The sequence below is a fragment of the Haliotis rubra genome, unplaced genomic scaffold (assembly GCF_003918875.1).
Source record: "Haliotis rubra isolate DU_JTF1 unplaced genomic scaffold, ASM391887v1 Scf498, whole genome shotgun sequence".
Classification (NCBI taxonomy): domain Eukaryota; kingdom Metazoa; phylum Mollusca; class Gastropoda; order Lepetellida; family Haliotidae; genus Haliotis; species Haliotis rubra.
This window is the reverse complement of record NW_025767188.1, coordinates 598,654-612,197: the sequence shown is the minus strand read 5'-3', so window position 1 is coordinate 612,197 and position 13,544 is coordinate 598,654. Positions and strand designations below refer to the sequence as shown.

The 13,544-nt window shown below is 40.7% G+C and overlaps 1 protein-coding gene across 7 annotated transcripts in view; it reads right to left on the bottom strand.

Annotated features, from left to right (window-relative positions):
* Positions 1-13,544, bottom strand: part of LOC124291598 — a 93,027-nt gene that overhangs the window by 25,864 nt on the left and 53,619 nt on the right. The window contains exon 1 of one of the 7 annotated variants that reach the window (XM_046728621.1): positions 5,788-7,218. The exons of the other annotated variants lie outside the window; for them this stretch is intronic. Within the exon in view, the coding sequence (XP_046584577.1) occupies positions 5,788-5,943 (156 nt within the window). The 5' untranslated portion in view covers positions 5,944-7,218. Of the gene's footprint in view, positions 1-5,787; positions 7,219-13,544 lie in introns of those variants that run through there. 7 annotated transcript variants of the gene reach the window in all.

Below are 13,544 nucleotides of genomic sequence, written 5' to 3'. Positions count from 1 at the left end.
GTTTTGTTAGAAAAATGGTACATTGATTAATGGTGGTGTTACAACTGGTTGTTTATAATCAGTTTTCAGGGAAATACTTCAACCGGTATTCACTGTAACTGAGGCACACTCGTGTCGAAGTGAATTGTTTACATCATCAGTTGTTACGAATGCAGTGTATATATTAGTATGAGAACGTTCTATCAATGAACTGTTAGCGCGTAGCATCTTCGGACTAAATAATACTCTCCATGCAAATAGTGACAGTTCGTTGAAGTTTACAACATGGCCCTCCTGAACCCATCTACCAATGTGACAATGACTTTATGACAGTACGAACCTGTTCCCCGTCGCCCCATGCTGATGTCGCGCCAAGCACGGCGTACGTAGTTCATCCAAGAACAGGGTTTTACATACACAGCCGTCCGTGAATCTCCTGGCCGGACTGATACAAGCTGATAGTCAGGATGCACCTGTACTGAGGTTTCTGTCTATGCTGCACACACTTGTCCGTCCTCGCAGACTGACCCTCCCTCTACCACTGACTGTTGGCAGCCCACCTCACTATCTCCCCTAATGCAGTTATTGTGCTTGACCACCAACCGTGACCCCTGACCTCTGACCTGGTCGGCGATGAATGGCGGGGTAACTCGAATAACACACGAGAACTGGGTAGTGGTTGGTTCTGGGAGCACTGTGTGATAGATAGGGACACTGAGCCTACAGACAGGGCGATAATGTGGACAGCGACATTTTGTAATATCTGAAATGAAATCTAGGTCTCCTTGTGATTGAAAGAATTCCCGTGGATAAGTGACAGCATGAATAATAGGCCTGAACTTACACGGTAGAGAGTGTACACTGTACCAGATGTTAGGTGTGCAGACATGGAGCAGAATCTTTGCCGACTACCGTTATGATCCTACTCAATCACGCCAACTGTTGGACAATATGACTTCGTGTGAAACTGCTCACTTGGCCCATGAAGCCATGTGTCTGTTGATGCCGGCTTTTAAAAAAAAAGTGTTTTGCTTCCCTTTTCAGATGAAAAATATCTGCCTACAAGTAAGAAGTGGCGTTGCAATTTTGATTCAAACAGCACGACGTTCTTTTATCCATGAGTCATGTGGCCATGTTCAAAGCTAGACAAAGATATCAATTTCAAATTACAGAAACTACCAAAGAACTACTTTTCTTACAAAACGCAAAAAACAAACATGTTTTTTTCTTAAATCAGAAGAATGACAACAGAAATTCTATTTGTTCAATATCCTTCAGAGTTTATTTGACAATATGTAGTTCAATCATGCTTAGACTGATCCTTGGATTTATATTTAAAATACTGTTACCCTTTACAAATGCAACCAAGCGGAGCGTATGGCTCTACGAAGGGAGACAACTGCTACTGAACCGAAACAAAAATAGTCAATTAAGGGGGTCGCTGAAAGCTCGAGTCACTATTGGTGCACTGAAACAGCCCGGGGGCTCCTGTGGGTTCTAACAGCTCCTTTGGTCATCTCGACAAGGGATTACTGCCTGGACACTGGGGTAGATGGGATTACACAGGGAATTATCCCCTAACAGTACCCGTCCGTTGGAGATAACACTAAAGATGTATGTCCAACTAATCACACACTTTGTTATCGGATGTCAACATAAACGTTGTAATTAAATCTTCACAGTTTTGTCAGCTTGTGAAAGAGCTTGCTTTAGGGATCGAGTTAATTTCACGCTGAAGGAATAAAATAACAAAGGCTTATTCCATCAAGACAACACACTACAATCAGAAGTACATAATGTGGACCAAATGCATGACGTTTATGGATTAAATTAACCATGAAACTAGGGCAAGTATTTGATAAAGAGCTGTGACTTAACTGTGATTATGGCGGACTACAACAACGTATAATGTAACATTATTTCGTTATTGGTTTAGGGTGCGTTGTGATTGGTTTTCTTGTTCTCTTCGCCCATAATCGTATTTAACAGTCCGTTTAAAAAGCATTAGTTACCCATGTAAATTCCAACAGAGATACGGGGCGGCGCGGTAGCCTAGTGGTTAAAGCGTTGGCTCGTCACGCCGAAGACCCGGGTTCGATTCCCCACATGGGCACAATGTGTGAAGCCCATTTCTGGTATCCCCCGCCGTGATATTGCTGGAATATTGCTAAAACTAAACTCAGTCAGTCAGTCCGTCCAACAGAGATACAACCCTCATTCAATCAAAAACAACAGTTACGTCCCTTTAACGAGGATCATTCAGTCTTTGATTGTCTGTTGTTTCACAAATCGAACACGACTGTCGCAAGTCTGTGTTAAGTAACGTATAACGTCGAAGAAAAGCCCGATTAAATATAGGGCGAATTTGATATCCAGCGATTGATTGATAGATAGATAGATATCCAGCGGCGTAAAAGCATAATCACTCTAGGAAACACGTGATGGTTTCAGGTACCGCTGATCACGTGGGAGAAACCCTCTTCTCCATTGTTAAACTGTGAGTGAGTGAGTGCGTGCGTGTAAGCAAAATTCCAGCAGAAATACGACAGGGACAACACGAACGGCTTTAAACAGTGTACCCATGAAGGGAATCGAACCCGAGTCCTCGGCGTGACGGGCGAACCCTCTAAACACTAGGCTACCCCGTGAGCATTGTGCGTCAAATGTGATACCTTAAAGTTATTACTGCACGGTTCTGTTCGTCAATTATTCCCCCATAAACAACAAGGACTCAATTGACCTCCTACTGCAATATCCAACCATTGAGCCTTTTTATTTAATCAATACAGTTATGTTAGTATCGAATCAAACGTCAATGTCAAACATATGTTACATTTTTATCAATACATTGTTAAACCAGCACATTTATTAAAATGTCATAAATCGATTTTCGGTTGTAAAAAATTCAAAATAACCATTATATGATGATCGGGCTTCGTTTAATAAATATTCATTTTCAAGTTTACGGTCGTCAAACTGTGGGTATTGGCAGTCTGTGTATCCGAAATGCCCATGCGAACGATGTGTTGCAAAATAACTCAAAATTGAGAATAGTCTATTTAACGACAATGAATACACTGAACCAACCAATACCTGCTGAATACCCTGAACCAACCAATACCTGCTGAATACCCTGAACCAACCAATACCTGCTGTTTCTTAATTCGATACCGATCACTGGAAAAATGTTGTTTAAGAACCGACCATGTTGTTACGTGCACTACTTGATAACGTACAGGGAGGTAGGTACAACAATTTGAGGAACGGTACAGATCTTAATGGTGTCTCACATTGACAAGCATATTATAACAGATGGCATTGTCGGAAAATAGACAAGTTGTACGTTACTATCAATCAAACAATGGATGCAATCAGACCAGAATCCAACAAATTTGGTAAAATTACAAGAAAAGATGGCATTTGTTTTCTCGATAATGTAAAGTTTACTTATTTCCCTCCTGATCATATCGAAAGCGGGTGTACATGTACATATTATTATTTTAAAAAGAGTAAAATTGATAACAGTTGTCAAATTTAATAGGCTATTCCTTATTTTGAGTTATTTTGCAATTCACCATTTTCATTTAGGGACTAAAGAAATGCTGACGACCCTCTCACGTTGACGATCCTGTTTACCTTAATACATATACCTTATGTTTCATATATTTATAGTAGAATTTATTTTAAAAGGTAATTACATTAACAAGTTTGTAAAGAGACTGTTCACAAAGCACGCTTATAAATTCTACATACTTTCTGTTGGCATTTGGACCGGCACATAACCAGATATCGGAAATATTACGATGCCACAGTACAAATGATCACGTTTCACGGCGACGTCGTCGTGAACGTTGGTACAGTTTTACTCCTTCACTACATGGCAACTGTATATGTACAGGAGACGCTCACAGTACAGGCAATCTTATTTATTTAAACGCTACATTACCGACCTGTCTCACAGTCCCTGAACCATATTCTTTCCCCTTCTGTCCGTCTATCTCAGATCGAGCTGCCTTGGCGGTAACAATGGACGTGCATCTCACGCAAGTGTCTGGATGATGTAAAACTAACTCCAGAGAGTCATATGTGTGTTAATCAAGAATCCAATACAAGCCCTTCCCTACCTAATGTGGCTCATCTAGTGGGCATTGATCGCAGCCAAGACAGCAGCTGGGACAGCGACATCTTCATCTCCCAGAATCATCTTCCATTGTGTAGAGTAACTGGGCGCCATCTTATGTGTATTTATCTCCTCTACTCTATTGATTTCAAGGTCGGATAATGAGCAGTCGTACAGTTGTAACAAGCTCTGATTGAGACGTAAATGTGACTTTAATGAGATGAATCTCCAGCCTGAGGCAGTTGAGCAGTATGAGATCTGGATTTTAGATTAATATTTCCATGAAAGAAAATTGCGTGCACGTCGAACCCGTTAATCCGTACAACTGTTTAGTGTATGAACAGTTAAAACAAATCAATCATGCGCCAGTCCAAACTCCTTTTGAATACGTTATCATGTATATACCAGCGATAGTGATAGTGTATCACTCAGGACGAGCCACTAAACTTAAACAAAACAACATAGCTATCTGTCTTCGTGACCCATAGTTATGACACTGCCATTGCCACTCAAGGACGAGTACAACCAAATACATCCTGTCTGCTTCCACAACATAGAGTGAGTGTTAGAGTGAGTGAGTGAAACGTTTATGGTGCTTCCAGACCTTGAATCATAATCAAGACGGATCTGGTATTCGAACCTACGATCGAAAGATTATGGGACAAATCTCAGGGGTTCAGGCTAAAACGTCACCACAGCAAAACGTCACCTGGCGAAAACGGCACCATTTGGACATAAGGGAACTTCGACTTGGCGAAAACGGCTACAAATCTTATGATGGCGAAAACGGCACCAACTAAAATCTCAGCAAGGAGCAATGCAAATGTCTTTGATTTGTGAATGCAACTCTATATGGATTAAATGACCACTGTATGTTCTCATAATACAAAATACAACCGCAGCGCCAGTGCAAAGCATGCTACATTGTGTTATTTGTTTTCCCCGTTTAGGCTTGAGACACATTATGCACGTAGTCAGCTTATCACGATAATGGCTTTCTCAAACCATTGAGGCATTAGTAAGTGAGATCTCACATGTGGCATTATTACACAGAAATTAAACCTCTAACAGTGTGACCTGAAATTCCCTGACCTGAAACAATCCCACCCCGGGGGAAGCTTTTCCCAACTCGAGGGCTAATCCTTTCTCCCCTAACTGACAGGATTATCTCCCCTTGGAGTGCAGTTAATGGCCGATCCGCTTTGTCGTCCGCAGGGCTGGACATGCCAATCTAATTAAATAGCAGATTTGATCGAAGATATTTGATGTGCATTTGTGATTTCATTACAGCCGAGTTCTCTGGGTATTGGGGTGTTATTGGACCTGTGTTTGTCCCAACAACAGTGGCTGTGAGTCGCATTAATTCCGCAACAATAGTGCCTCACGTGCACCCTCACAGACGGGATGAAATATGCATGAGATATTAAGTACTGATTAATAACAAATAAAGATCCTAGTCATCCACCATTTGTAAGCTGATTTTGTACTTGATAACTTGCAAGTTAAGGTTTGAATATATGGATATGTATTTGATGTACATACATTAAGCGTGATCGATACACGACGCACACTTTACACAAACAATGCAGGAACGGTGCACGAGAGGTACGCGAACGGTATATGAACAGCCCATTCACGTCACGACATAAGTGAACACATTTTCGTCTTTGAAAAGATGGAAGACCTACCGTAGCGTAAGTATGATCGGAACATTCACTGAAGGAAGGGCTCCAGGCCGAGGGGCGGATGTCGTCGTCGATGTCGTCGCTCAGGTCCCCCATTTTAGCTAACGCAGCAAGGTACTCGATGTCGTCATGGGCATCCAGGTATTCCATGGCGTCCATGCTGCAGAGTCGGGACGCCAATGTGGCGTGTGATAGGTTGGTGAGGTTCTTCACAAGAGTCGTAAATTACTTGAAAGAAAAGGTTCAACGATGGTTGGCTGTTCTGGTAGAACAGTACCACATACAGGAACACCGGATGGTGCTAACCAATGTTATACTCTGAACAGGTGCGCTGTTCTAGTAAATGTGCTGACAAACAGAGTCCGGATCCGTGCTTGGGGTCCCGCGTGTTCTCCTCCTGCAGCCATTGACGAAACACCATGTACGTATCTGTACTATCACATCAAAATATTCAGAAAGTATTCCGTTCTCGAGAGTATTGTTTGTTTCATGGGAGAACAATCTTGGATATTACCGCCGAGAACTGACACTGTAACCCTGCCTTAACATTCGATTAACACGAAACATCGAAACAGCGAGTGATGAGGAGCGAGGTGTGTGTCTCCAACATCAATGCATTTAAGTGAGAGTCGTGTCCAGAAGTGAAGTTCGGAGATGAACTATCATCCAACACAACCGCCTGCACACTCCTCGACAAGTCTGTTCCAAACAATGCACGATCGATGCTGCACCTACCTACCTACCTCGCTAATACTACCACTGTTCCCCAGGCAATCAGATGAAAATATAATTACGTCAGATCGATAATCTTACTTATAAACAGCTAATTCAGCAAAATCCAGCTAGGGAGATTTATAGAATATATGAACAGCTAATCCTTCGAGACTGGTTCGAGTCCAGCGTGTCCAATGAGGCGTGATCCTCAATAAAGCGGCAGATCACGAGCCAGACAGATTCTCTGTGTGTATAACCCTACTTCTCCGATCACTTGACAAACCGTTATACTTCGTTTGTTACAGATGTGACGAGGCGGAAATAACGCCACCATACAACCGCCAGGCACAATCTTATCTGGGCTGAACTCGGTCTACAAACACTTCATATACGTTCCATTTAGCAGCCTTCAATCAATGAAAGTCTTCAGCGTCGGCGTCTTCAGGTCGCAATCAGAGACAGGAGGAAGTCTATTATACAAGCAACTGCACTTTCCCAGCTAAGTCGATGTATTATTGAAGTCTTATTGCGAATCGGATACACATAAATTAATGACGTGTTTCACACATCCGCAGTTCAACTGAGAACACGGACTAGAGACAAATGTCATATGGTTGAGTAAAACTGAATGATATTCACGGAAAAACGTCATATCATTGTCACATTGTACATCCTCATCACTGTCACCAATCCGGTCAATACTTTACACAGTTTCTTCTTCCATTTATATCCGCTTCTCCAAAATATAATGTCTTGTTATGAGGTGATAAAAAAAGGATAAAAAATGCCTCCCTTCTCCAGCGATGTCCCTACGATCTGTGCCGTGTATGTTTCCACCGGCGTCTCAACTCGACAACGGCCCCTGTGTAGTTTACACAGGATGCGGAACTAAAACAAAAAACTTGCTGTTCCAATTAGCACATGGTGACATCCAGCCATCGATCCCCGAACTGTGTGGCCGGTGTCTCGGCTCAGTCCAAGTATCCTTCCGAGGACACGAACACTGAACCAGGCAGAACGACCGATGTCCCAATAGCAATGAGTACTATCGTAATATGACCTCAATCCAATAAGACTTGAGATCAATAGGACCTATATACCGTATCAACAACTATGCACCATGTTGGGGGTGGTGAAGTATTGAGTCGTTACCGACGTCCTAGATGTGCAACAGCTGTGACGAAGAACAAAAACACCGCTAATCGCTGCTACCTTTGATCGTGAAACGTTCAAAGTATTTAAACATAACATCAACATTAATTGCCTAATTGCACTTACAGGCCCCGGGCTGTCTATTGTTTAATGTTTGTTTAAGCTACGTTTTATGCAATAACGTCCTTCAATAATGTATCGGCGTCGTTTAATGCAATTAATAATGGAACCACATAAAGAACCCGTAAACGTGTGGTGTATTGGTATTCGATATCTGCTGTATAGGTGTTAACCAAGCTGGGAGGTATCTGACACCAAGTGACTACAGATCTTGTAACTGATCTGTCATTGTAATATGGTTGGATCCTTTTCGAATTATAGACTATAAACGGTAAAACATATACACCACAACAAAAACACCTACAGAAAATATGCCCTTTGCTTGTTTGTTTGTTTGTTTAACGCCACAGTCAGCAAATTTCCAACTATATGATGATGGGGTTTTAAATAATCGTTTTTGGACTAGGAAATCCAGTGATTGACATCATGAGCATAGAACTAAGCAACTGGTATTCTATGAATTGCATACACCAAATCAGCGTTAATTTGTAAAGATTATGATTCAGTTTTTTAACAATTATTATATTGACGAGAATTTGTAACTAGGGTCTGTTTTTACTAACTTCAGAAAACGTTTAAAATTCACACACACAAAACACATTTTACTGATTCCCCTTTTTTGTTTAGCACAAAGACATGCTTGCTAATAGTTTTCTCAAATGATCAAAAGAATTGATTAATCCTTGACATAAATTGAAGTAAAGAAAACAACAAAAAACCCATAAACTGTTGTTTTACGATACAGTTCTATCAATATATATTCACAACTCACTATAAACCTCAGAGTGCTACATCCTCTGTACTCTATACAAAGTCCGTAGGTGCTGTTTGTTTGTGAATTACCATGGAAACAAGGAAATTGACGGGATTTATTCGATAATAGGCTGTAACTGCTGCACCAACCACACCCTATTCTTTCACCGCAGGACTCTAAATTGTGGTAAATAGTTAATAGTGGGAGGCGACGTAGCGCACAGCGGGTGTAACCTTAGGGGCACCGCATGTGCTAATGGATGGGGCACATCGGGTGTTAACGAATGGGGCACAGAAAGTGCAAGCAGATGGGTCACTGCCTAAACCTTCAAAGTTTTAACAGGGATTGCCATGACCAATATTGTCAAAGGTTTAGATATAGCTTTGAAACTTCCTTCGATAGGTCCAAGAATGAAAACCATAGCAGAGTACCACGTAAAACCATATGCCCGTTGATATAAACACACTTCTACCATGTTAAACAGAACTACAGTTTGACAATATGGGGAACATCCAATATCACGGAATATCAATTAGACATTATTTAATCAATGTGTTTAGGCTTCTTCCTACTGCCGAAATGTGTGCAAGTCAGTAAGCACTATGAGTGAGTGTGGATGATTTTAGCAATATTCAAGCAACAAGCGGGGACACCAGGCATGGGCTTCACACACTCTCCCCATGTTGGAAATCGAACCGGGGTCTTCGGCGTGACGAGCTAGCGCTTTTACCACTATGTTATCCCACCGCCCCACAAATCAATTGAATTATATAGCTAAATGTAAATAATAATTGTCGCTGATGTTGATGATTTCCCCACTCCATCCCAAATATGTATACAGTAATTTTTAAAAATTAAACCAAGTGTCGTTTGTGTAGAAAATATAATGAAGAATGTTATTCTTTACTTATAGACCCTAAGGTCGATTAAAGTTCTTTTTGAAAACTCTAAGAACATTTAAACCAGAACTTCAGTAAACACCCCACAAAGCATGTCCACCTAGGATACACTGAGAGAATTGCATGTATTATCTGTTACAGAGCACGTAATGCTTTAAAACAATCAGCTGTCACCTTGATTAAACAATGAATAATTACGTTCCAGCCGATCCGAGCTACACGAACCCCCACAGTACGTGGGAACGTCCCTACATCAGGTAACCGAGCCTTTACCTTAATTAACCACTGGCCATCATCTCCTTGACCCGTGTTGGCCAAACACTGGAGTCATGAGAGGTGTTATTTCGACCACCATCTACGCTCGAGTGTCATGTTAGCATCCTCGATGGTCAATACTTTCAGGCCGGTTCAGGTCTCTGTACTCATAACCATTTGACCAGGAAGTACCATCATGTTTGCAGGCATGACAAGAAGGTACTATTTCCCAATCGAAGCCATTCTCAACGTAAACTCGACAGTAAGAACGTGATCAACGTGATATATTAACAATATGTATAATGCTTTTGTAGAGGCATATCCGCCTCAAAGATGTTCAGTGGCATAGTCACTAGTTAAACTAACATTAAATCAAGTGAGGTTTACCATGCTTACACCTAATCAATTACTAGTTGTCTGGGATGTACTCTTATCTTTACAAACATTGATATGCTCAACGCAATATACACCTAAGAACGTGATTTCATTGATAACAACGTTTCCAAAATTCAGAAAAAAAATATACCAATATAATATGTAATACCAGGAAAAGACTGTGTACATCCATAATCCATGAAATAGAAAACAAACAAGAAATGAGAACTTTGATGAGTGACATGATGGCTGTGTTTTAGAGCAATAGAACCATGGCTATACTAATGCACATACGACTTATGTTCTATCAAGGCCCAGGTGTTAAATTGTATTGAGGCATGTGAGATTACTATGCTCAATGAGGGCCCCTGATATTGGCTTTAATGTCCCATTTCATATTTCAATGCGCATATGGCGCAAGGGCGAGGTCCAACATGATCCCTTGATCTATAGTTTATGATTCAAAACTAGGTGTAGGTCTTATCTAATATAATTGCTGTACTTCACGTGTTCGGTGACTGTTGTCAGCACAGTAAAGATTTGAAAACCTTTGAGTGCAATGCGAGTGTGTAGCTTGTACGTTGTATCCCACAGTTTCCCAGGTGTTCCCTTTTAAAGATTTTATACGTCATACAAGTTTATATTTGTAAATAACCTGAAAATTTAGGTGATATTCTTAAAGATCGAATAGATGGAGTTTTGGACTTACTGATAAATCTTGACTTGGGTAATAAGACATTACTATGTTAGTTATGTTTATTCATTCTTACACGCTTTTACTTTAACTAGTCATACATCCTTTCACGAATGGCAATGCATACATTAAAATAGACTAACGCTTAATCTATATTATTTGATAGAAACAAACAATTCCTATAAAGTTCAAAAGTATCCCCAGCTTAGAATGGAGATTCAGAACCTAGGGAAATTTAGACTTGCTTCATTTGGGGCTTTAGCATTGCAGAAAAGGCAGGGTGGAATGGGAAATAATGTGATTCAGGGACTGTGAGACAGACTCGTTATATATATTCAGTGTTCTGTGTGTAACAGCGGAGAGATGATGGTCTCAGAAGGTCTGTTGGAGGTCGCTTCTAATCCGTGGCGATTCTGTACAAGGTGTGGACATGTTGACATGGGCCTGTTTCACCGGACACGCTAAATACATTACACAACTGACCTATCACTCACTGACCCACTACAAACACTGGACAACCCCTGTGTAGCTGGACGATACCATAGGGCACTGAAACTGTCCGTAACATCATACGCAGCAACATTGAGACAGGCGGTTCAAATACTTCAAATATATCATTATCAATGTAATGCTCATTTTCATCATCATCGTTGAGATCGCCGCCATTATTATCGTTGAGATCGTCATCATCTTCGCCATCATCATTATCATCTTCATCATCGTTGAAATCGTCATCATCTGCGCCATCATCATCATCATCATCATCGTTGAGATCGTCATCATCTTCGCCATCATCATCATCATCATCATCATCATCATCATCATCATCATCATCGTTGAGATCGTCATCATCTTCGCCATCATCATTATCATCATCATCATCGTTGAAATCGTCATCATCTGCGCCATCATCATCATCATCATCATCGTTGAGATCGTCATCATCTTCGCCATCATCATCATCATCATCATCATCATCATCATCATCATCATCGTTGAGATCGTCATCATCTTCGCCATCATCATTATCATCACCATCATCATCATTGAGATCGTCATCATCTTTGCCATCATCATATCATCATCATCATCATCGTTGAGATCGTCATCATCTTCGCCATCACCATCACCATCACCATCACCATCATCATAATCATTAGTCTACATCATCATTACCCCATGAAATGACCTTTCATGGGGTGAAGGTGAAGGTGATAAATAACGTTAATAGCAGTGATTCTTGTACAAAGTCTACTAGTCCATCCTTGGGTGAACAGAACTAGAAACGTATATAGGGTCAACCAATGTTTGAGCTCTTTGTGCACGGTCTCGGAGGGTGGGGTGGGGTGGGGGTACACGGTATTGGAGGAGGTGGGGGGTGGGGGTACACGGTATTGTGAGCAGGGTTTTACTCTGCTTTAAACAATATTTCTACAATAACGCGGACTGGACACAAGAACTGATCTTCACATACTGAACCATTTGGAGAACTTGGGCTTTCGGTATGACGAGCGAACGTTTGAACCACTCGGCTTCCCAACATTACTCAACAAACCAAAAAGTAAATCTCCAAAGAAAACATAATATTTGGTTAGGAAGATAGAGTTTCTTTGACACATTTAAAGACACCAGAATAATCTAAATACTATTCTGTCAGAACACCACCAAGAGCAATACATCCACGACAATTACGTTCAGCAGTCACGTGATCACAACAGTGGGACGCGATGGAGACTGACAAATGGCCTTTTGAGGCAGGATTTGGAAACTGAGATTGATCGTCGCGGTTATTGACAAACAAACCGATTGTTTGTGTGTGGGACTTTATTGCGGAATAATTCTTCAGCAAACACAGGGATTACCTGACCAAATATCCCTCAGCTTCCCTACAGCTCGATCATAGGCGTACATTGGGGTTGGATTACGAGACGGTCATATTCATATGGTATAAATATCCCATGTTTACACTCTCTGTTTTGTGTGAGATTATCACATTATATGGCATCATTTATTGCATTAACACGTACATGTTTCATGTCAAAGTTCATGACAAAACCTTCGTGACAAAGTTAAGGATACGAGAGAGGAATCATGGCAAGTGCTCGCATGTGAGATGCAACAGATTCCTTGATTACCCGATAACGGTATTCACCACTTCCACGTCAGAAATGTAATTTCTTATTAATAATTTAACTACAGGCTCCGTCGGACCAGCATGAATGATAAAAGATAATTAATAATGATCAGATTTATATTTATATTATGTTATCCTGTCATTACTAATACTAGTAATTGGATCAGCATCCGAATATTCACAGAATTATCTATATATAACAAAAAACTCACTAATATGTTTAAAATATCTGCGGAGGAAAAGCTATCTATCGTTGTAGTAGCTGGCAGAGAGAGGGGGCGTCTCGTTGATTATATACTACTCACACTTTGCTGAGGATCACAAAAAATCACAACTTTACTTAAATGTAGATACATAATTTGAAATTGTATCCATTTAAAATAATTAATTAATAATATGGTAACCCCTCATTAGGCAAATAGTCACTTTAAGCTAACCTTATGCACTTGAAACATGAGTAACCATAAACACGGTTTTCATGGCACCAATCAACCATTTTGCAAATGATGGAACGAGTCATTGACAAATAAACAACACATGTCAATTGCAGATATGGGGTACACAAGATGCAATGCCATACTGAAGCCTAGGATCCATGCATACAATAAGCTTAGGTCTTTAAACCAAATTTGAACCCACATAATAGTTTTCTGTTGAATTCAC